This window comes from Cavia porcellus, unplaced genomic scaffold (assembly GCF_034190915.1).
Source record: "Cavia porcellus strain 051 isolate PalLab524CR breed Dunkin Hartley unplaced genomic scaffold, mCavPor4.1 scaffold_16, whole genome shotgun sequence".
Lineage (NCBI taxonomy): Eukaryota > Metazoa > Chordata > Mammalia > Rodentia > Caviidae > Cavia > Cavia porcellus.
Genome location: NW_026947499.1, coordinates 50,803,377 through 50,825,761, shown reverse-complemented (window position 1 = coordinate 50,825,761; position 22,385 = coordinate 50,803,377). Strand labels below are relative to the sequence as shown.

General features: G+C 35.8%; 1 protein-coding gene across 1 annotated transcript in view; it reads left to right on the top strand.

The window, feature by feature from the left end:
- Positions 1-22,385, top strand: part of Usp31 (ubiquitin specific peptidase 31) — a 101,878-nt gene that overhangs the window by 30,909 nt on the left and 48,584 nt on the right. The window contains exons 2-7 of the mRNA XM_063226657.1: positions 5,217-5,354; positions 6,511-6,599; positions 6,689-6,781; positions 7,352-7,487; positions 10,025-10,169; positions 22,163-22,343. Of these exons, the coding sequence (XP_063082727.1) occupies positions 5,217-5,354; positions 6,511-6,599; positions 6,689-6,781; positions 7,352-7,487; positions 10,025-10,169; positions 22,163-22,343 (782 nt within the window). The remainder of the gene's footprint in view (positions 1-5,216; positions 5,355-6,510; positions 6,600-6,688; positions 6,782-7,351; positions 7,488-10,024; positions 10,170-22,162; positions 22,344-22,385) is intronic.

Sequence of the window (22,385 nt, the reverse complement as noted above, 5' to 3'; positions counted from 1 at the left end):
GACGCATATGAATAATGAAGAACTTGATTTCAGTTTAATTTTGTTTTTTCAGATATGTATGTAGGAGGGTAACTTTCTCTTCCATTGGAAGAAAGTAAGAGAGGATTCAGTACATAAGTCTGTTTTGCTTCCGGCAGTTTATGTGAGCCAACTGCATGCCATGAGATTTGTCATTATCCCTACTGTACCTCAGACTTCCTCTTGGCAGTTGTCCTTTGCTTCCTTACAAATCAGACTATACACGACAAATTCAAGAAGACAGTTCCCTGCCTTCCTATCTATAGTTTAGCTTACCTGAGTTGAGGACTATGCTTTTCTTCTTGTCTCTCTCCCTCACTTTTTTTTTTCCTTTTTTGAGACAGGATTTCATTATGTAGTTCAGGGTGGCCTTGAACTTACTGGGTAGCCCAGATTGGCCTCAAACTCAGGGTGATCTTCCTGTCTCAATCTCCCAAGTGCTGGGATTGCAGGTATGTGCCACCACACCTGATTTCCCCAGAGGAATTTAAGACAAATTCCTCTTTGTCTTTTGAATCCCTTCTCTTTCTTCAGATCTTTCCTTTCAGAAAGTTAGCTTCTTCTCTTGCCATATGTCTCTTCTCTCAATGTCACAGTATCTTTCCTCCATCCTTGTGAAACTCTACTTCTTCTACATGAAGAATAGTCCAGCAGTTATTCAATTTCCTTATTATTTCTTCTCTTTTAGTCCTTTCCAATCACTATTCTGTATCACTGAGATTACATCTCTTCCTCTGCTGTTCCACAGGATTGGTCCCACTACCTGTGTTGCTTGTCTCTTCTGCAGTAGTTTTCTTTGCTGCTTCCATTTCCTTAAAGATTTCTCCACCCTCAGCTATGTGATGCTGTGCTTTCCTGGATGCCACCTCTTAACTTCCTTCATGGATTTTTTCCCCCTTTCTGATACCTGTTTTAGTGTTCTTCAAGATTTTGTTCTGGCTATCGCATTTCTGTCTCCCGGGTTACCCTCTCTATGCTTGTGTGATGTTGAACATTTCTGGTTTAAATTTCCCGTGGAAATCTTTTTCCTGAGCACCAGAATTAACCTCACTTGGGATCACGATGTTCTTCAAACTCAATTTGTTCAATAATCAGAGGTCTAACAGTGCCTTCCTGGTCCTGATTTCATTACCTAATTCAGAAATGGAAAACCTTGGTGTTTCTGCTTTTCTTTTTAGCTCCATCAATCTAGTGCCACCAGCCATCTGTTTTTCTTCCATCTTGAGTCATCCACATGTTTAATTGCTAGTGCCAAGGATTTTTTTATTGATACAGTTTTTAAAAATTAGCAAATGCTTTTTTCTGTAGTTCACATTCTTCCATTGTACATAATAGTGGCTTTGATTTTGGTTTTTTTTGAATGAGGAGACTATAAAGCCACAAGCTATTTTCTTCAAAATGGAGAAAAATGTCAAGTATATAAGATGCTACAAGAAGATTGACGAGGACTGAGAAGGAATATATTTGACTTAGCAATTAAGGTGGCATTTGACCACCAAGTGAAATTTTGGATGTAGTGTGGTGAAGCCTTTCATATACCATACCTATTCTTCATTGGTGTGGTTGTTTCTGAGATAGCATCCACATGCTTGATTCATGACCACAATTCTGGTCAGAGAAGAATTGAGAACCAGAATTGTGGAAACTTATGAAACTTAGTTTGTTACCAGGGTCCTTGTCTCCCTTGTTCACTTCATTCAGTTAGTGACTTTCCTAGTGTCACCTCTCTGTTCTGTCTCATATCCCTTTGATTTCCTCCTCCTTCCCAAATCTGAATCTCAAGATGCTTTAGAAATCAGCTTTTTGTTATTCTCTTCTAAATCATTGTCAAGTTGTGAGAGCTCTTTGTAATTGAATTGCTAAAGCGTTCCTTTTCTATTAGCATGCTCTTACTTGGCAACACAGCAGTTTTTCTTTTTTTGGCCTGCTTTATCATTCTTCTACTTTGACACTGTTGGTCATCTTCTCCTTTGAAACATTCTTCACTTAACTCTTTGACCTTCATTTTTCTGATTTCCTTTGTTTCTTTCTTTTTTTTTTTTTTTTTTTTTGTACCAGGGATTGAACTCACAACCTTGCACTTGCCAAGGCAGGCGCTAATGCCACTGAGCTAAATCTCTGGCCCCAGGTTTTCTGATTTTCTTGCCACATCTTTGATGACTTTTTCTTGGTCTCGTTTGAGGTCTTCTATTTTTCTCCTCAATACATTTGACCTTTGGGTTCTGTCCTGTAGCTTAGTCTCTCTCAGAATTGTGTGTGGGCAGTCCCAGGCATATTTATGGTTTCAACTACTATCTATCTGTTGACTCCCAAATCTTTGTCTTTAGTGCAACTCTTTTACTGAGCACCAGGTCCATGTTTCTGTGTTCTCTAGATCCTCCACTTGGAACTTCCACAGAATTTTAAATACAATGAATTTGAAAGGGGACTCTTGTCTTCACTCTTAGACTTTGTCCTTTAATAGTCTTAATGCAAGGTGCCAGCAGTTGTTCATCATCCAGAGAAGACACCTAGGTGACTGGTGACTTTCTGTCTACCTCCTCATTGTGTCTACCTTTCTACTTTTTTTTTTTTTTGTATTGGGGATCAAACTCACTACTGCATGCTTGCAAGGCAAACACTTATGCCACTGAGCTAAATCTCCGACCCTACCTATCTATTTTCATTGGGTCACAGATTCTACTGCTAAAATCTACGTGAAGTCTGCCCCAAAGTCTGTGTTCACTATTTTAGTTTAGACTGTGTCATTTCTTCCTCATTACTTTGTTTCTTAATTACTCTCCCATTTTGCAGATGTTTCCTTCCTTTCTCCCTACTTTGAAGCATAAATACTCATAGCTAAAATTTGAGTGCTTATTATGTTTCATTTACATGTAAAATGTTTCCATGTTTCTCCTATAACAAACACAATGAATCATAATGCTTTTTATTTTGGAGTTGGACCTCATAAATAATAAGTGGAAAAACAAGAATTTGAAATCTTAAGCTATATACACCAGAACACATGATCTTATATGATTTGCTTTTATTTTACCCCCCACCTATCACCCCCGTTATCTTTGGGTGGCCTTTAAAATCTTTCTGAGCTGGCTCCTTTCTTTTTCCTCTCCTCTTACAATGAATGCATAGGTGATTTAGAATTTCAGGGCTTTTGAACTTGTTGATCTTCCTCAGAGATGTCATACTTTCTTACTCCTTTGCATGTTTGGACATGTTACAATCTTCCCTCTGCAGGGTAGATCCCTTCCTCTATCCTGACATCCGCCATCAGTCCCGTGACACCCTATAAGCACAACTGCCATATTTATATAAAACATTTACAAATATACATTCATTTTAGTATAGTTTTAGATTTACAGAATAGTTGGCATTGAGTACATAGTTCCCATAAAATCCATGCCTAATTTCCTTGTTAAAATGCCCTGTCACCATAGTATAATTGATACAACTAATAAATTAATGTTAGTATGTTACTATTGACTAAATTTTACTTCATTGGGATTTCACAGGTTATTCTCCACAGGTCTCTCCATTCCCCTCTCTCCTCCCCCACACCATTTTATCTGGGAATTAGTTTTTGTTTGTTTATTTATTTACTTATTTTGTGTAATATCCCTCAGTTTGAGGTTTGTCTGATATTTTTCTTGTGGTTAGAGGTGAAGCCATAAGTGAGGAGGAAGACCACAGAGGTGAAATGTTCTTCTCATATTGTATCAAGAGTAGCAACATGACCTGATATTGATGAAATTAACCTTGGTCAACTGCCTGAGGCAGTTAATCAGATTTCTTTTACTGTTACTTTCTGCTCTTTTCATTCTTGAGTCTTTGGAGGCAAACCTCCAAGTTTGGGGTAGTAAACTCTACCTTTGGGACAGGAGCATTATCAACATCAGTTTCTTAGAATTTCTCCTGTAAAGAAGGTTTGTTTTTTCTCCATTTATTTATTCATTAAGTCAGTTATATTAATGTAATTTATTTTATACTTTAAATTATTATCCAGTATTTTATTATTTATTTTGTTGCTCAAACTATTCCATCTTTGGCCATTGAGAGTTCTTTCAGGTTGTCTCCTTTTCATCGTCTCAGGCCTAGAATCAGCCGTTTCTTCAAAAAACTGTAGTTTTTTTGTTTTGTTTAATTTTTAATTGGAAAAAGATGCTAGAAGCAAAGCCCATGTGCTAGATGTGTAAGTTGTTATGAGTGTATCATTACTTCTATGCCTTTCAATAGACTGAACTAGAAATGTATATGCATATAAGCCCAAGCATATATAAATACAATTATTTGTTCATCTTTATTGTTTTAAGCTAGATATGAGTTCATACTGATATCTGTCATTCATTCTAACCTTGTCTCCTTGATAATCCATACATTTACCTCCTACTGTGAGAAGCTTGGCTCCCACCACCATGTATCCATCATGCTCTACTTTTAAACTTTGACTTTTTCCTACCTCCTTCATTAGTCTGTTAGTACCTTTGGCACTTAGTAAGTCTTTGTTGAATAAGCAATACATCTTGAAAAAGTTAGCGTTTTAGCAAAATCAGTTTAAATAAATTTTAATACATAAATTTGAAACAACTTTTAAACTAGTTTCTTACATAAGTGCTCTATTCGCTATAAAAATTACAATTTAGAAAACACGAACTGTAAGAAGAAAAAATAAAAGCATCTCTGACACCCAGGAATAAAACTTAGTATCTTGAAATATGGCATTTTAACATTTTTTATTTTATGTGGTTATATGAATGACACACTCTTTTAAAATAAGGATACATGCAACTTATATTTCACACCAGATAACCCTTTTTCCATGTTCATATGGATGCATTTACTCAGAATGTTTATGTTATATAGTTGTACCATGATTTAACCAATTCCCATTTTAAGATGTTTAACTTACTGATAATCTTTTGCTGTTCTAAACCCTAATGAATGTCGTCTCTTGGCATGCTGTTTCAACGGCTTCTTTTTAATATATTCCTGAAAGTAGAATTGCTGGATAAGGGCATTTTAAGGTTTTTAGTACATGTTTCTAGGGTGAAGTTTTTATATTGAGTATTTGCTTTTATATTGCTTGCCTTCAATGAAGTTCTCTCTCTTGAGATCTTGTGTTCTTCTTTTGGGATTATGATAAATAGTTTCTCTTTAAGGCCAGGAACTCACAACTGTTTGTGCTGATTTATTTACTTGCGCAGAGTATTGTGTCAAAGAACGCACTGCAGTATCGGGGAAATTCCCAGCATGATGCCCAGGAATTTCTGCTGTGGCTTTTGGACCGAGTTCATGAAGATCTTAATCATGCTGTAAAGCAGAGTGGCCAGCCTCCTCTGAAGGTGAGGACATGCGTTCCCCTGGACTAGTCAGGGAGTGAGCATCAGTAAACGAGTAAGAAAAGAGTAGAGCATCTTCTTCGAAACTTCTGCTGAGGACTTGTTGCTTTTAGTTAATAGAACAAAACTCATTAAATTCTTGGTAAGTATAAACTCAAAATGAATACTTGAAGGGATAGTTTACGTTAACTACTGCATTAGTAAGGTAAAGTATGAGAGATGTTGCCCCCTTGGATCGCATAGTCTAGTATGAGGGGAAACAATTGCTTTCTGTTCTAGTAAGGTGCATATTTTATAGGTCACTAGAATTAATACCCAATCAGAAAGGAAATATGTGGCTATCTCTACAGTTAGCACTGGATTTAAGCATAGGAACTGAGCCTTTAGAATGATCTTCCTGAGAAACATAATTCACACTCAGTTTTTATAATTGACCTAATATAATGAGTAAAGTAATTTATATGGAAAAATTAAGTTACTGCACTCTACAGCTTTTAAAATTTTGGTAATTCTGCTCTGCTTTAAGTTTTAAATTTCTAATTTTAATGAGTTGTTATTCTAATTCAAGTCCTTTAGTGCCTGAACATTGTTCTGTCATATGACCAAATATATATGACTGGGACTTCTGATGGTCAGACACAGTGCCTTATGTATCTTTGTATCCTAATGTTCTACACAGTGCTTTTGCGTCTGATAGATGACCCTCATAACTATTAATTGAAGGGACACAAAAAGGTTAATTAAAATGTGAAGTAGAGCATAATTAAACACCAGAGTGAATATCCGCACAGCTGGAGAATTTAGGCATAGGAAGAATTAGTATTTTTAAAGTGGTTGGATTTGTTTCCTGGGGAGACTGGAAGAAGGGCTTTGAGAATTGGAACAAGATTGGAGCATTTTTGGGGAGGAGAACTGCTTGGTCCCTGAATGGGGTGGAGGTGGATAAACATGGTTAGTAGCAGAGTCTGTCTGAGGAGATGAGTCCACATGACCCAAAATGCTGTCTGCTGTGTTCTGGTTCCTTTAGCAAGCGCCTATTACCAGAGCATCTAGCGTGAAGTCAAGGATACTGTGACTCGTTAGGCTCGTTAGTTAACTCGTTAGTTAAGAATTGGCATTGTACTGCTAGTTTGTGAACTCTACCTTTTTTTTTTTTAAGCCTCCATCAGAGACTGATATGATGCCGGAGGGACCATCTTTTCCTGTGGGTAGCACTTTTGTACAAGAACTTTTTCAAGCCCAGTACCGGTATGAGCAGATTGAATATTCTCTCTTATTTTGTCTGCTTGGCATAGTTCTAGGTGGTCTGACTGTGTTTTACCTTTTTGTTTTAAAAGATCTTCTTTGACATGTCCTCACTGTCAGAAACAGAGCAACACTTTTGACCCTTTCCTCTGCATTTCTTTGCCTATTCCTCTACCCCACACAAGGTAAGAACAGATGTTGTAAAATTTAGTGAGAAGTACATTCTCATAATGTACTTTTTCCTTTGCAAGCTCTTATAAGGTCTTATGTATTTTGACAAGTGATAATTTTAATGAAAGCTTGAGTCCAGGCTTTGTTAAACCCTTAAAGAAATGTCTGTTGAGTTTGCAGGAGGATAAGCAGGCACATGAAACAAGAGGCCTGTGCAGTAGTTGGGCTCACCTGGCTATCCATGGGCTGTCGGGAGGAGCAAGGGTTGTTGAGACTTTCTGGAGACCTTGCATTGTATTTTTAATTAGTTGCTTTATTTTCAACTGTTTCTCAAAACTTTCAAGAGTTAGGCCATTTTAAAGAAATACAAAGGACAGAACCATTTTTGTTTCTGTCTAAAGATGTCTTCATTATATTGTATAGTTTTAGTTAGGTTCTAATGAGCTTTTTACATCTGGCTTCTTGGTAAAGGTTGTGGGATAGTTTCAGTTTTTATGCCGGTTTCCTATCAGGTTGGTTTTACTTCTTTTATATTTTAGTTACAATAAGTGACTAATAAGAAGATCTGACTTTGATCTGTACAGGCCTCTCTATGTCACTGTAGTGTATCAAGGGAAATGTTCTCACTGCATGAGGATTGGTGTGGCTGTGCCTCTGTCTGGAACTGTCGCCAGACTTCGGGAAGCAGTGTCTATGGAAACAAAGATCCCCACTGATCAGGTAGTAACCCTGCTAAGACTGAGTATATATGTGCCACAAAAGCATTTCTGTTGCTCTGGAATTTTTACAATTCTTTGCCAGATAATAACTAGATAAAAGTTGAGGTCAGTTGTAATCTAGTGTTGAGGGAAAAGAAGTCAAGACCCAAAGGAATAAAATGTATGGAAAAATTAATCATGTTTAATTTAATTTTTATATTAACATACATGTACATATGTATACATGCATGTGTTGTATATATATAAAATATATATTTAAAATTTCCTTTCCCATCCCTATGAAAGAAAAGCAGAACTTTACCAAGACCCTCTTGTAGCTTTATTTACAAAGCATAACAACTTAATCTTTCTTCAGTCATTCTTGTAGTTGGCTAGGTGGGCCATACAAAGAATATTGCGTTTCTGTGGTATTTGGTAGAAAGGCTTAGAAAGCTCAAGCAGTGACGCTAAAACACTGCTTCCCATTATGGTTATAAGAATAGACATCGTGCCAGTACTCTGTATTCTGTACATAATAGGTGCTCAATGTGTGGTCTTCCCTACCCCCACTATTCTGGGCCTCATGCATTCTGGGCAAGGATGTCCCACTGAGCTACGCACCCTCAGCTCTGTTTCATTTTCTCATTAAAGCTGAATCAGACTCTTCCTTGTCTAGATGAGCAAAAGTTGTGTTCTTGGTTTTTTTAGGGTACTTCTTTGGTAAGTAATTTTGTTTAAATTGATCAAAAATACTTTTGGCCTGTTTGTGACTTAATACATTGTTTTTCAGTACAGTTTCTACTTAGTTCACTATTACTATGTTTTTATTAGGAAAAACATTCTTTAGGATTTACTAAGGAAAGACTAATTTAGTGACTAAATTACATAGCTTCTGGAAGCTACTGTGTAATTATTTGAATAATGAAAGCTCTTATCCTTTGGATTCATATACCCTCATTTGGGAATTACCACAGTAAGAAGTATAACTAGCCATGTTGCCCCAATGTAGTAAATCTCTCATATTTTCATGGGCCAAAAACTGGCACGTTGATGAACTCTTCTTACTCTCAAGAGTTCATTGATTTTTTTTCTCCCCCTTCGAGGTAAGGGGAAAGCCAGAGAGGGAGGAAGACTTTGGTGGGGTCTAAGACAAATCTGGTTTCATCTTTAAAGCCTCAGTGCTGTCTGGCTGTTTTTACATGTGGTTTAAATTGGGGAAATAATTTTAAGTTTGCTTTTGACCTCAACTTGCTGGTGAGAGTGAATTATATTTGCATGTTTGCCAGCAGAAAAACAGCGTGGCCATTAAATTCATTATAAGGGAATGTGCCAGAAACATTTCTCCTGGAACCACTAACCTTTTACCTCATAGCAGCTTGTAGAATGTTAGTGCTGGTAGGAAGCATCTGAGGGGCCAGGAGAGCCCTCCCATCCTATTTGAAGAAGGTCCAAAGAAACCATGCAACTTCTTCAAAGTCACAGGGCTGGTTGGTGGCAGGCTGGGACTGGAACCTCCTCAGACTTCAGTCTAGGGCTGTTTCACTAGACAATGCCACGCATATAATGAAGGTACTAAATGTCTCCATTATTTTTCTCTGCATCTTTTGATGATTGTTTCATTGTCAAAATACTTGACCATTTCACAAATATAATTTAGAAAGTGAAAGAATTAAATATTAAATATCTTAGTATTAAGGCTTGCTGACTTTAATACTTGCTATGTTGTACAGTATTCATTCAGATGTTTTATTATATATACATTATTTTATAAAAATAGATTTATCAATGAATTTTATTTGCCTCTTTTTTTTAAAGTTACTTAGTTCTTTGTTAGTGCAAATGTATGTAGCTTATTCTTTTTAATAGCTTTACAATTCTAGTAGGGCTATATTGTATTTAACTAGTTGCTGTTATTGGATTTTGGAATATATTTCATTTTTTTCCAATACAAATATTTGTGGTTATTTGACATTTTTAACCTAAAAAGAGGGAAATTTAGTGATGAAAGAAAAGTCTTTGAGATATAGTAGAGACTAAACAGTTGTGGGACCTCTGGTGGGTCTCTCTACCTGTCTTCCCTTGTGAAACAAGAGGCTAGAATTTATAATCTCCTACTTCTCTTCTGGAACAAAACTTAAAGGAAATTTGGATTTAGTGCCATAGGAGTCAAAAGTCATGTTGTGATGATAGACAGTTACAGAGGATGTTGTGCTTCTAAAATTTTCTCATTAGCTAAGTGTGGTGGTGTGTGCCTGTAATGCCAGCACTCAGGAGACTGAGGCAGGAGGATTGCTGTGAGTTTGAGGCCAGCCTGGGCTACATAAGTGAGTTGAAGACCGACCCTGCTATATAGTGTGACCCTATCTCAAAAAAACAACAACAACAACAACAACAACAACAACAACAAAAACAAACCCAAAAAACAAAAAAGATTCTCTTACTAGAGGCAAATGTACTGCCACATTCTGATAGTTCAGAGAAGTTCAAAGTAGATTTGGAAGATCATTTCATATTGAATTCCCACTTAAACAACTGTTAACATTTCCCTCATTTTTTTAGATTGTGTTAACAGAAATGTACTATGATGGATTCCATCGTTCATTTTGTGATACAGATGACCTGGAAACAGTCCATGAAAGTGACTGCATTTTTGCCTTTGAGACTCCAGAAATATTTAGGCCTGAAGGAATTCTCAGTCAAAGAGGTAAATAAACACCTGTTTCCATAATAGCACTGGAGTGTATAGGTTTGGCAACTGTCTACCCTTTTAGATACTATATGGTGGTATAAGTCTATTTTAATTGTGGTAAAATGCACATACTAGTGTCTGGATTTTCATTGCCTTTTGTCTGAAACAAGTTTTTCTTGTTTTCAGTAAAACCTCTATTTCTCTTCCTAATGATGGTCTATCTGAACTCCAAATCTGATTTACCTTTATTGAATAACCCCTCAACTGCCTATTTTGTAATGATGTTTGTGATATTTCATAGAGGCCTTACTTCACCAACTTTTTCTCTCCCTACTCATGCAGGTTTTCTTTAAGCTATTTTTGTCTCTGGGTGTGTGTTTTAATATCTCTTTTCTGTTCGCTATATTTTGCTCTTGAACACTATTTTAATACCTTCTAAAAATACCTGTACTGAATTTATACAAAGCAAAGTTGATCTTTTTGTACTACTATCACACTTAAAAATTACTATTGTTTTTTTCTCAAATCCATTTTATTTCAAAGAGGAAAAAAAATAAAACAAAATTTCAAAACACAACAATTAGGGGACAACAATGGTACATACGTACATTGCCATTACCATCACTAAATCAGTTACCCAGATCCCAAGACAATCTGCATTCAGTTATCCCAACAGTACCAGTGCAAACATTTCTCTTCAGTGACCTCAGAGAAATCAGTAGTATAACTGGCTTTTTTTTTTTTTTTTTTTTTTTTTGTGGTACCGGGGATTGAACTCACAACCTTGCACTTGCCAGGCAGGCGCTTATGCCACTGAGCTAAATCCCCAGACCCAGTATAACCATCTTAAACACACACACACACACACACACACACATTTCTTTCAGTTTCTCACACTACTGAGAAAATACGATGTTTACACATGCATATCTGATCTATTTCATTATGAGTATGGCCTCAAGTTGCATCCATTTACTTATAAAAGTCGCAAGTTTGTCATTCTTTATAGCATGAAAATACCACATCCTTTTATCTGTTCCTCAGTCAATGAGTCTTTGTTTTTAGCTATGCAGTTGGGATTTTGTTCATAAAGTATTTGCCTACACCTATGTCTTCAAGAATTTTACCTGTTTTATCTTCCAGTAGATTTATTTTTTGTTTTAATATTTAGATCTTTGATCCATTCTGAATTTAGTTCAGTGCATGGTGAAAGATAAGGGTAAGGGTCCAACTTTAATTTTTGGCAATGCGCAGAACCAGTTTTTCTAGCACCATTTATTAAAGAGGCTGTCTTTCTTCCAGTGAATATGTTTGGCATTTTTGTCAAAGATAAGGTGGCTTAGTGTGTCTGGAGTTGTTTCTGTTTCACTGATCTTCAGGTCTGTTGTTATTATTATTATTTTTTACCAGTATCATCCTGTTTTTATCAAAGTTCCTTTATAGTATACTTTCAATCAGGGATTGTGATGCCCCCTGCCTTGCCTTTTTTGCCCAAGACTATCTTTGCTATTCTAAGTTTCTTGTGGTTCCAGATGAATTTTAGGTTTGTTTTCTCTAATTGTGTGAGATATGCTATTGGAATTTTGATTGGGATTGCATTGAATCTGTATAATAGTTTTCGAAGTATGGTCATTTTCACTAAGTTGGTTCTTCCTACCCAAGAGCATGGGATATCTCTCGTTTTCTAATATCTTCTTCAATCTTTTTTTCAGACTATTGCAGTTTTCAGTGTAGAGGTCTTTTACATCCTTTGTTGGGTTGATTTCTAGTTATTTCATTTTTTTAGATGCTATTGTGAAAGTTGTTGTTTCCCTGATTTCTCTCTCAATGAATGTGTTGTTTGTGTACAGGAAGGCTATTGATTTTTGAGCATTGACTTGATATCCAGCTGTGCTATTGAATTTGCTTGTTAAATCTACCAGTTTTTTAGTGGAGTTTTTGGGGTCTTCTATGTAGAATATCATGTCATCTGCAAATAATAGTTTATCTTCTTCCTTTCCTATCTTTACTGCTTTTATTTCTTTCTCTTGTCTAATTGCTCCAATCAAAGTTTTCAGGACTGTGTTGAATAAGAAGGAGGCAGTGGACACCCTTATCTTGTTCCTGATTTTAGAGAGATAGTTTTCAGTTTAGGATGATGTCAACCATTCGTTTGTCATAGATGGCATTTCTCAGATTGAGATGAAGACCATTTATTCCAGTTTTTTTAAAATCATGAATGGGTGCTGGGTTTTGTTGAAAGCTTTTTTCATATATTGAGATAATTATGATTTTTGTCTTTGGCTCTGTTAATATGATATATTTATTTATTTATGTATGTTGAATCATCCCTTCATCTTTGGGATGAATCACACTTGTTCATGGTATATAATCTTCTTGATGATTTGCTGTATTCTGTTTGCCAGTATCTTACTAAGGATTTTTACATCAGTGTTCATTCAGGAAATTGGCCTATAATTCTCTTTCTTAGTTTGTCCTTTTCCAGTTTGGATAACAGGGTAATACTTGCTTCCAGGAATGAATTTGGGAGTATTGTTTCCCTTTTAATTTCATTAAAGAGTTTAAGAAGCAGTGGTGTTAGATCTTCTCTAAATTTCTTGTAGAATTTAGCCTTGAATCTGTCAAGGTCTGGGCTTTTCTTTGTTGATAGGTGTTTAATTACATCTTTGATTTTGTTGATTGATATTGAGTTATTTAGAATTTTATATCTTCTTGATTCACCTTTTGTAATTCAAATGTATCTAGGAATCTGTCCATTTCTTCTGTATCTTCCATCTTACTAGAATACAAATTTTCACAGTAGCTATAGATGATCTTCCGAATTTCTGCAGGGTCTGTTGTGATTTTACCCTTTTCATTCCTAATTGCATGTATTTGAGTCTCTTTTTTTTTTGATAAGGTTGGCTAAGGGTTTGTCAATTCTATTTAATCTTTCAAAGAATCAAGTCTATATTTCATAGATTCTATTTTTTTTTTTTTTAAGACAAGTTCTCGGTATGCAGTTCAGATTGGCCTTGGGCTCACTTTGTAGCCCACGCTGATGTTGAACTTGCAACAATCTTCCTGCCCAGCATCCTGAGTGCTGGGATTACAGGAGTGTGCTACCACGTCCAACTTGTATTATGTTTTTAGTCTTCAGTGTGTTAATTTCTGCTCTGATCTTTATAATTTCCTCCCTTATATGAGCTTTTGGCTTAGCCTCCTCTTCTTTTTCTAGAAGTTTCAGGTTCATCATTAAGTTGTTTATATGTGCTTGCTTTGTTTTCCTGATATGGGCATTTACTGCTATAAATTTTCCTCTTAAGACTGCTTTCATTGTGTCCCATAAGTTCCTAGTATATTGTATTGTTGTTATCATTCAATTGTAGAAATTGTCTGATTTCTTCTTAATTTCACCTGTGACCTATTGGTTGTAAAGCAGGGTGCTATTTAATTTCTGTTTGTTTCAGACAGTAGATCAGGAGGTAGGGCCACCGAGATTCTCTATTTAGGAAACACAATTAACCTGAAAAAGGGTTTACTGACTGAAAATCAAATATGAGAAAACAATGCTCTATGTGACAGGGAACCAGAGAGTAATAGGGGGGCAAGTTGGAAAGACAGGTTTTGTAGTAAAGGAATACAACTTGAGATCAAGTCTAGGAGTGAGAAGGTTCAGAACCACTTAGGTAAGTAGCAGGTTGACCCCCCAATCTAAAAATTGAGGGAGTTGGTGGGACCCAAAAATGCCCAGTGCACCCTGTGGGAGTGAAAGGGGAGGAATAGTCTAAAAAAAGGCAGAGGATATTCTTAATAGTGTATCAGGATTTAAAACCCACATTACTACACCGCTGTGTTTAGATAGATTATATTCTGTCTCAGTTTGTCTACTTGCACTAGATTTGAGGGGACAGACAGTTTTTCCAAAAATAGCAGGATCTGAAGCCCTGTATAACTTACACTGTTTTACCATGACTGATCTTGGTTGAATCTGATTTGTTAGATTGTTGTTTGGTATCCACAGATTTTATTCAAAACTGTTACAATTGATAGTATCAAGTCTGAGAGTATAGGCAACAACACTGAAGATGACAAGATTCACTAGGATACCCATTCTGGTTTGATTATTACCTGTTTTTGAAGTTTTACACTAGCTACAATGTTTTGTTTTTTTATTAATATTGTTATGTGCTGCTATATTCAATTATACTATGCCTGATGATAAGACAATTCTATTGAAGGTAACAAGAGACAACACAGTAACCATTGTAGAACACCTTGTACTGTGGTTTTATATGACTTTCATTTCATGTTTTTATAGGAATATGTTTTCTTTTGTCTTGCTTTGTTTTGTTTCTCCCTCTAATATAGAAAGGATAGAAATACATGTAGAGACTCATGCATGTATAGAACCTATGAACAGTTTATGAGAACTGATCTTCTAACGCATAATGAAATGAACAACTACCTTGAAGAAAAAGAGACACTACAGTACCCAGTGCTGATCTCATAGTGTCATGATGTGAAATCCAGCAATACTATTATTCTTTGTTCAGAGTGATTTTAGCCTGCTTTGTTTTGTTTAATCTTAACATACATGAAGGTATGGATAACTGTATGTATGTTTAAGTGTATAGGATTGATAACCACATTACTAAGTTTTTGGTGGATAGTTGAACTGTTTGCAGTCTTGTTTGAGTGTCCACTTTGTATGCTTCACTTTAACTTGAACAACTATTTGTAAGAGGACAATATGTAATTATCAACTAATGACTTCTTACTGTTTATCTTTTCTTTGAAATTAAGTATTATTTCTATTCTTTTCCTGTTTTGTTTTTTCTTTCTTTAAATAAAAAAATAATTTCTATGTGTTGAAGTTCTGTGGTTTCTTTTATCATGGATTTCCAGTTTCATTGCACTGTGTCTGATAGTATGCATAGGATAATTTGAATTCCTTTGCATTTACTTAAGCATGTTCTATGGGCTAGTATGTGGTCTATTTTGGAGAACATTCCATGTGCAGTAGAAAAGAATGTGTATTCTGATGTCGTGGGGTGGAATATTCTATAGACTCTATACTCTACTAAGTCCATTTGTTCAAAAGTTTGATTTAGTTCTAATATTTCATTCTTAATTTTTTGCTTATTTGATCTATCTTTTTGTGAGGTGTTGAGATCTCCCATTACAGTCATAGTAGGACTTACTTGATATTTCATATCCACTAGTATTTGTTTTATATAGTTGTATGAATTGGTATTTGTTGCATATATAGTTAAAATTGTTATTGCTTCCTCTTTGATTGTTCCCTTTACTAGGGTGTAGCGACCTTCTTTATCTCTCTTCATCAGTCTTGGCTTAAAATTCACTGTGTCTACAATTAGAATAGCTACCATGTTTTTTTTTCTGGATTCCTGGTGCATGGAGTATTGTTTTCCATCCTTTGATTCTTGTTCTATGAATTACTTTTTGTATTAAGTATGTTTCTTATAAGCAGCATATTGTTGGTTGTTGCTTCTCAATCCATTCTGTCCATCTATGTCTTTTGATTGGTGAATTGAGACCATTAACATTGATGATTATAACTATATGTATTAACTTATCCTTGTCATGTTATTTTCCTGTTGTTGGCTCCTCCCCTTCCCCCTGCTCATTGTTTTGCTTGCCTGGTAGATTCCTTCTGTTGCGTTTCATGGAGCTGTAGTCCTTCTTATCTCTTTTTAGAGTGTCCTTCAGAACATTTTGGAGTGCTGGTTTAGTGGTTATAAATTTCTTCAGATGTTCTTTGTCATTGGAAGTATCTTATTTCTCCATCAGTTTTGAAAGATAGTCTTGTGGGTACATTAATCTGGGTGGAAAGTTGTTTTCCTTTAGAACTTGGAGTACTTCACTCCAAGCTTTCCTTGATTTGAGAGTTTGTGCTGAGAAGTCAACTCTAATTCTTATGGGCTTTCCTTTATAGGTAATTTGACCCTTTTCTCTAACAGCTTTTAAGATTCTCTTCTTGTGTTGAATTTCTGGAATCTTGAGTATGATATGCCTGGCTGTAGGGTTTTTTGTTGTTTTGTTTTTTGGATCATTGCTAATTGGAGTTCTGTATGCCTCATGTATTTGTATGCCAAATTCTTTTTCTCTACCAGGAAAGTTTTCTGCCATGACATTTGTGAACATTTTTTAAAATATCATTTGTGCTATCTCCTTTTTCATTGATTGCATTCTATTTTAAGTTATTCTTTGTCTCCTCTAGCAGCTGCTGGATTGGTTTCTCATGGCCCCTTGATATTTTTAAGAACTGTTTCTTTCAAGCTGCGCCCATTTATTGATAAATACCTCAATGTGATCCTTCTTTATAGCTGAGTAGTACTCCATTGTATAGAAATACCACAGGTTTTTTTTTACACTGTTTTGTTTTGTTCTGCTTTTTCTCTCTTTTTCCTTAAAAAAAAAAAAAGATCTGTTTCTTTTCCAGATTTCCTGTCTTTAGTTTCTCTCATTGGCCTAATCTGCTTTGAATACTTTGTATTCAAAGCAGAATGGGATAGAAAGGGGCAAGATCTTTGAATGGAATTGTTAATTTTTGGGGGGATCTGCGTGAATCTACTTTGTGGATTCCATTTCTTTCACATGCTGAGCTTCCATAATTTTCTTAAGTTCGTCTATTTTTTTGTCTGTATCTGCTCTTGCATCTCTAAGCAAGGTCTTTATCTGAGAGATTATTTCTGATTTTCATTTTTTCCAGAGCCTCATTCAATTGCTCTGTTGTTACCACTTCAGGAAGAGCAGGTGGGAGACTTTCAAGTTTTCCCACTTCCTTGACCCCTGATTTGCCTTTGGTGACCTTGATGTCTGGGGCTGCATTTTGTTTAAGTATCTTTTCATTTTTAATATATTTTTTAGTTTAATTCCTGGGGTGACGCTTGTAAATTGCATATGATGGGTTGTTTTATTGCTAGTATTTAGGATCTCCAGATAATGACTGCTTCTCTGAGGTATCTTCCAGGTGGTAGCTGGTTTTTGGGTTTGCATCTGTTGGAAGATGTTACATTTTCAGTTTATGGGTGATGAGAAGTTGTGGCTTGTTTGGGTCCAGTCCCTGGTTCTTTGGCATTGTGCCACAGTATTTTCTGTGACCCTTAGTCATGGAATACTGTGACTAACAGCTGTTTAGAACAACTATATCAATTTTGGCTGTAGTGGTACCGATAACATCAAACACATCCTAGAGAATGAGAAACAGAGCTAACTCTTTTTTTTTTGTCTTTTTCCTTTTTATTGGTACCGGGGATCGAACTCACGACTGCCTGCTTGCAAGGCAGGCGCTTATGCTGCTGAGCTAAATCCCCAGCCCCGAAACAGAGCTAATTCTTAACTCGTCACTTTTGTATGAACTAGATTTGTGGCTATGTAAAAAAACCTAAAACAAATCAGAAAATTATATGTGGTGGATTCAGAAGAAAATAAAGAAGAGGAAGAGATTAAAAATAAAGTTGGAAGGCAAAGGGTGATCACACCAATTTTGGGAAATTCCTGTAGAAGACTGAAGGGAAAGAGAGGTGGAAGAGATAAAAGGAAGAACAGAACAGAACCACATCCACAAAGGGGCTAGGAACCACATTTACACTTAAAAAAACAAGATCAAACAGTGAAGGAGAAAGAGAGGAAAAGAAAGAAAAAAGGCCACTTCCACAGTTCTCTCTGGTTTCACTAGTAGAACTGTGGAGCCAGAGTCCCGATTTCTGTAGGTCAGTGGAGAATTGTAGCCAGCCTGCCCCGAGGCCACACTCACTGGGCTTGTTGCAGTCCAAGTAATTTGTGCAGAACTGAGCCAAGTTGGGAGCCGGCAGCAGTTCTGGATTCTGAGTTCAGCAAGCCTGTCTCTAAGATGGCTCCTGGCTAATCACTCTCTTCTGTGTGAGGACTAAGTTCTCAGCATTTATGGCCGGTCAGTGCAGTCCCTCAGGTCTGCTGGTCTCCTCTGCTGTCCCGGGGTCATCAGCAGTCATTGTCACGTTGTGTCTACAAGTTTGAACTGCTCTTCTTGTACTCTGAGTCCTGTCGCAGGGAGAAAGCACTGCAGCTACTTCCTTCTTCTTTAGAACTTCTCTCTTTCCTGTCGCTGTGGGCTTCACTTCTCACTTCAGATTGTTCTTGGGTCCAGGGGACCCACCTCCTTCCTTCTTCCTTCGTCACGGTGATATATACCAGTGTCTGGATGGTGATCCTCAGAGAGGCTATTTTCTCTGCTGCTTACTGCTCCACCATCTTGGTCTCTCTCATAAATCACTATTCTTATATTCCTTTTTTTTTCTTTCTTTCTGTATTTATCTCATTATTACAGGGGTTTGTGTTCCTCATATTTAGCTATTCATGAGAAATTAAAAGTAGTAATAAATAAGTTTAAGATAGAAAACCAGTGAAAGAGTTAAATCTCCAAAATAATTTTTTAAAGGAAAAAACTATTGCTAACAGGCTTTGTAAAACTTTAGTTAGAAATTCTAAGAAAAAAATTCTAAGAAAAAAAGAGATTTAGACTGGATATGGTACTAAAAATACAAAGATAAATGAGATAGTTTCTGCCTAGAAGGAGGAAGTTGTATGTTACAGATATAGTATCCTTTCATATAAAAAATAATTTATGGACCAATATTATGTTCAAAGGATATATATATATATAATATAAAAGACAATGACTTTGAAATCAAGAATATTTAAAAAACCTTCCCTACTCTATATTTCTTATTTAATAGTTTGGCTTTTCTGCCCAGAGCAGTAAGATATGAAGAGCAGTGAGGAGTAAGTGTTGACTCATTGTAGTTATTATCAGACCTGTTGTGTTACAAAGTTTCTATCTTGTTTGTCCAGACTTGAAACAGAGAAAACATATTTCTAATAGAAAACAGTGTCAACAGGAGATGAAATCAAGAATGGGATAGAAAGGGGCAAGATCTTTGAGACAGACCTGACAGAACTCAGACCCTAGGAAATTACTGATTGAATTTGAGATTCCTTTAATTGTCTCAATATTGTTAACTTGTAGTTTGGCCAGTAATTAGTAATGACTTTGAGTCTCTTTTCTTAACCTACATTGCATACCAGAATCATCTGAGAAGCTTAAAAAACAAGTGAAACAGATACCTGGAACCCATCTTTAGATCAATTAGGTCTTTTTTTCTGGGGAATGCTAGGTGATGTTGAATATCTTTTCATGTGCTTGTTGGCTATTTGTATATCCTGTTTAGAGAATTTCTATTCACCTTTTTTTCCTACTTTAAATTTCATTGAATTTTCATTTAGTTATAGGAATTCTTTATAAACCTGTGTACAAATACTGGCTCCTAGATAAATGATTTGCAAATATTTTATTCCATTCTGTTGTTGTTTACACAAAAGTTCTTAATTTTAATGAAATCTAGTTTGCCAATTTTTTCTTTCATTGCTCAAGATTGTGCTGTCTTATTTAAGGATCAATGGCCAAATCCCAGGTTATATTTACTCTTGTATTTTCTTCTAAGAGTTTTATAGTTTTTACCATTATTTTTAGGTTGTTGATACATTTTGAATTAATTTTTGTTTAATTTTAGTGTGAGGTGGGGGCCCAACTGTGTTCCTTTGCGTGTGTGTAGTCAGTTATCCAGGCACCATTTGCATAAACAACTTTTCTTTTCTCATTGATTGGTCTTGGTACCCCTGTTGAAAGTCCTTTATTTTAGTTTTTCTTTTTAGCTTCTATTTTCAGGGGCCTCTGAAACTCTTATTTTTTGAACTTTTTAGTGGTTTTGTGTAGTAAGTTGGTCAGCTTTCTCCACTGTCAGTTTAGGATTGAGTTTTGTCTGATCTACTTATATTTACATTATTATTTTCTAGAAGGTCTAATTTGATTTGGTTTTGATTTTCCTTTGGCCCAGTAGCTTTTATTTTTTATCTTCCAATCACTTCACTTGCATTCATATACCTTTGTTTGTTTAAATTATTTTCTAACTTCATTGTATTATGACATGTCTCTGTGTGTGTGTGTGTGTGTGTGTGTGTGTCTGTCTCCAACCATGTCCATCCATCCATATCCAGTCATTACTTTGTCCAGAGAGTCTTTCTTCTCTCCCCTAGCTCCCACTCAACTCCTAGGTCTGCTAACTTCTGCTCTTCCATTGTCCAGTCGTAACTTCTGCTGACCTCACATTCTCATGACTGTGTTGAAACGACCTTTTTTTCCTTTGCTTTTTCTACTGCACTGGACTTCTTTGCACTTGTAATCATTTTTATTTTATTTTTCTATACCCGGCAGTTCTTATACAGCAAGAGCCCAGCTAATAATTGTTCAACTGAAAATTTCCTAGTATTCCCTTCCTCACTCCTGGTTGTTTAGGGCTAACATTGAGTTTCTATTTAAATAAATTTCAGAAATCCAGAGGTTATCCTTCTAGCCAGAGAAGGACTTTATTGGAAAGATACACTACTAATGTTATTAGCCTCTGATCTAAAGACCCTAGGAATATTTTATTTAGCATATAGGAGGTTACTGCTTTCTCACTTTGCAAATGAGGGTCATACAGCTGGTGGTAGACTGGTTTATAGTCTGAGCACAGAGTTTGATTTCTGTGCAATCAAATAACATTTTAGGAACCCTGATCACTTGTAGAACAGGTCTTCCTACTCTTACCTCTGCTAATAACCTAGCAAATGTCATTATTTCCGGTTTAGTTTTCAGTTATCTTTATATTCTCTTACGAACTTTAAAATGGTTATGAAGTAAAGTCTATTCTTGTTCATTTTGTGATTTCTTTAGAGTATTTTAAGTTTAAAGATATTCTTTTCTCTAGTGGCTTGATACTCAGTTTTTTTTTAATTTTAGTATCTCTGTGTTTTTTTTTTAAAAACTATCTGAAATTTATTTTGGTTTTAACTGTATACTTCAAATTGCTATAATTGTGATATATCTTAATGGCAAGTCTTGTATTGCTGGATTTTTAGATTACTGACAGAATTGTGCTATGAATACTATATTGTTTGGCTAGTTTTGAGGCAGTGTATACTATGTAGTGCAGGCTGGTCTTGAACTCACTTATGTAGCTCAGATTGGCCTTGAATTCACAGTAATCTTCCTGCTTCAGTCTCCCAAGTGCTGAGATTACAGGCATGCATCATGCTCAGCCCTGAATACTTTCCTATAATCCATTTTTCTTTTATTTTCATTGTGGTGGTGTTATTATTTATGACAGTGATGGTAGGGCCTTTCTTCTGTTCTCCATTTGAGATGTCACGTTATTAAGCAATAAACTTCCAAAGGATTAAAGAAATGAATAGATATTCAATCAGGTATTTGTTGACTAAGTGTAGAGCCTTGTGCTAGATGCTGATTTGCTGGGTATCTCTTATTGAGAACTCTGCTTTAGGGTAGTATGAAGACCACTGTGCCTGCCAAACATATTTTTGTTCCCTCTAATGTGGATTAATCCAGCTTCATTGGTTTTATTAAAGTTGGCATTCTCATAATGTCTCTGGATCTAGTAAGTACAGTTTTGTCTTTTTTTTTTTTTTTTTTAAAATACTAATCAGGAACAAGAAAACAATTGGAACATTGTAGACTATTCTAACTGGCCTTGTCTTCATTGTTTAGAAATGTATTTCATTGCTGGTTATTGAATATCTTTTGAGATTTATTGGTGGGACATCTAAAACTATCTGACATTTAAGAGTGTAAAGTTTTGATTTTCAGTTTTTTTTTTTTTTTTTTAGCACCATGGGTTGAACTTACAACCTTGTACCTGCCAGGCAGGTGCTTATGCCACTGAGCTAAATCCCTAGCTCTTGATTTTCAGTTTTTTTAAAAGGCCAATTTAAAGGACGTAATGGATGATAAAAATTACTTTTATGGCTAGACAAGTAAGTAATCTTCCAGTAGAGTATTTTTTCCTGTTTCAAATTGCAGTTTAAATTATATAAAGACAATTTCTTAGTTTTAATCTTTAGAGTCAATTCATTTGTCAAGAATGAATGAAAATTTTGAAGAGATAAAACAAGCTGTTTTATTTCAGGAATTCACTTAAACAACAATCTAAACCACTTGAAATTTGGCTTGGATCACCATAGATTGTCTTCTGCTGCACAAACAACAGCAAAGCAAGGGAAAGTGGATCAGCCTGCCACCAGAGCCGCAAGTGACAAGATTGTTCTGTTGGTGTGTAACAGAGCCTGCACTGGGCAGCAGGGGAAGAGGTGAAGAAAGCCACCTTATTTTCCAATAAATAGACTTTCAAG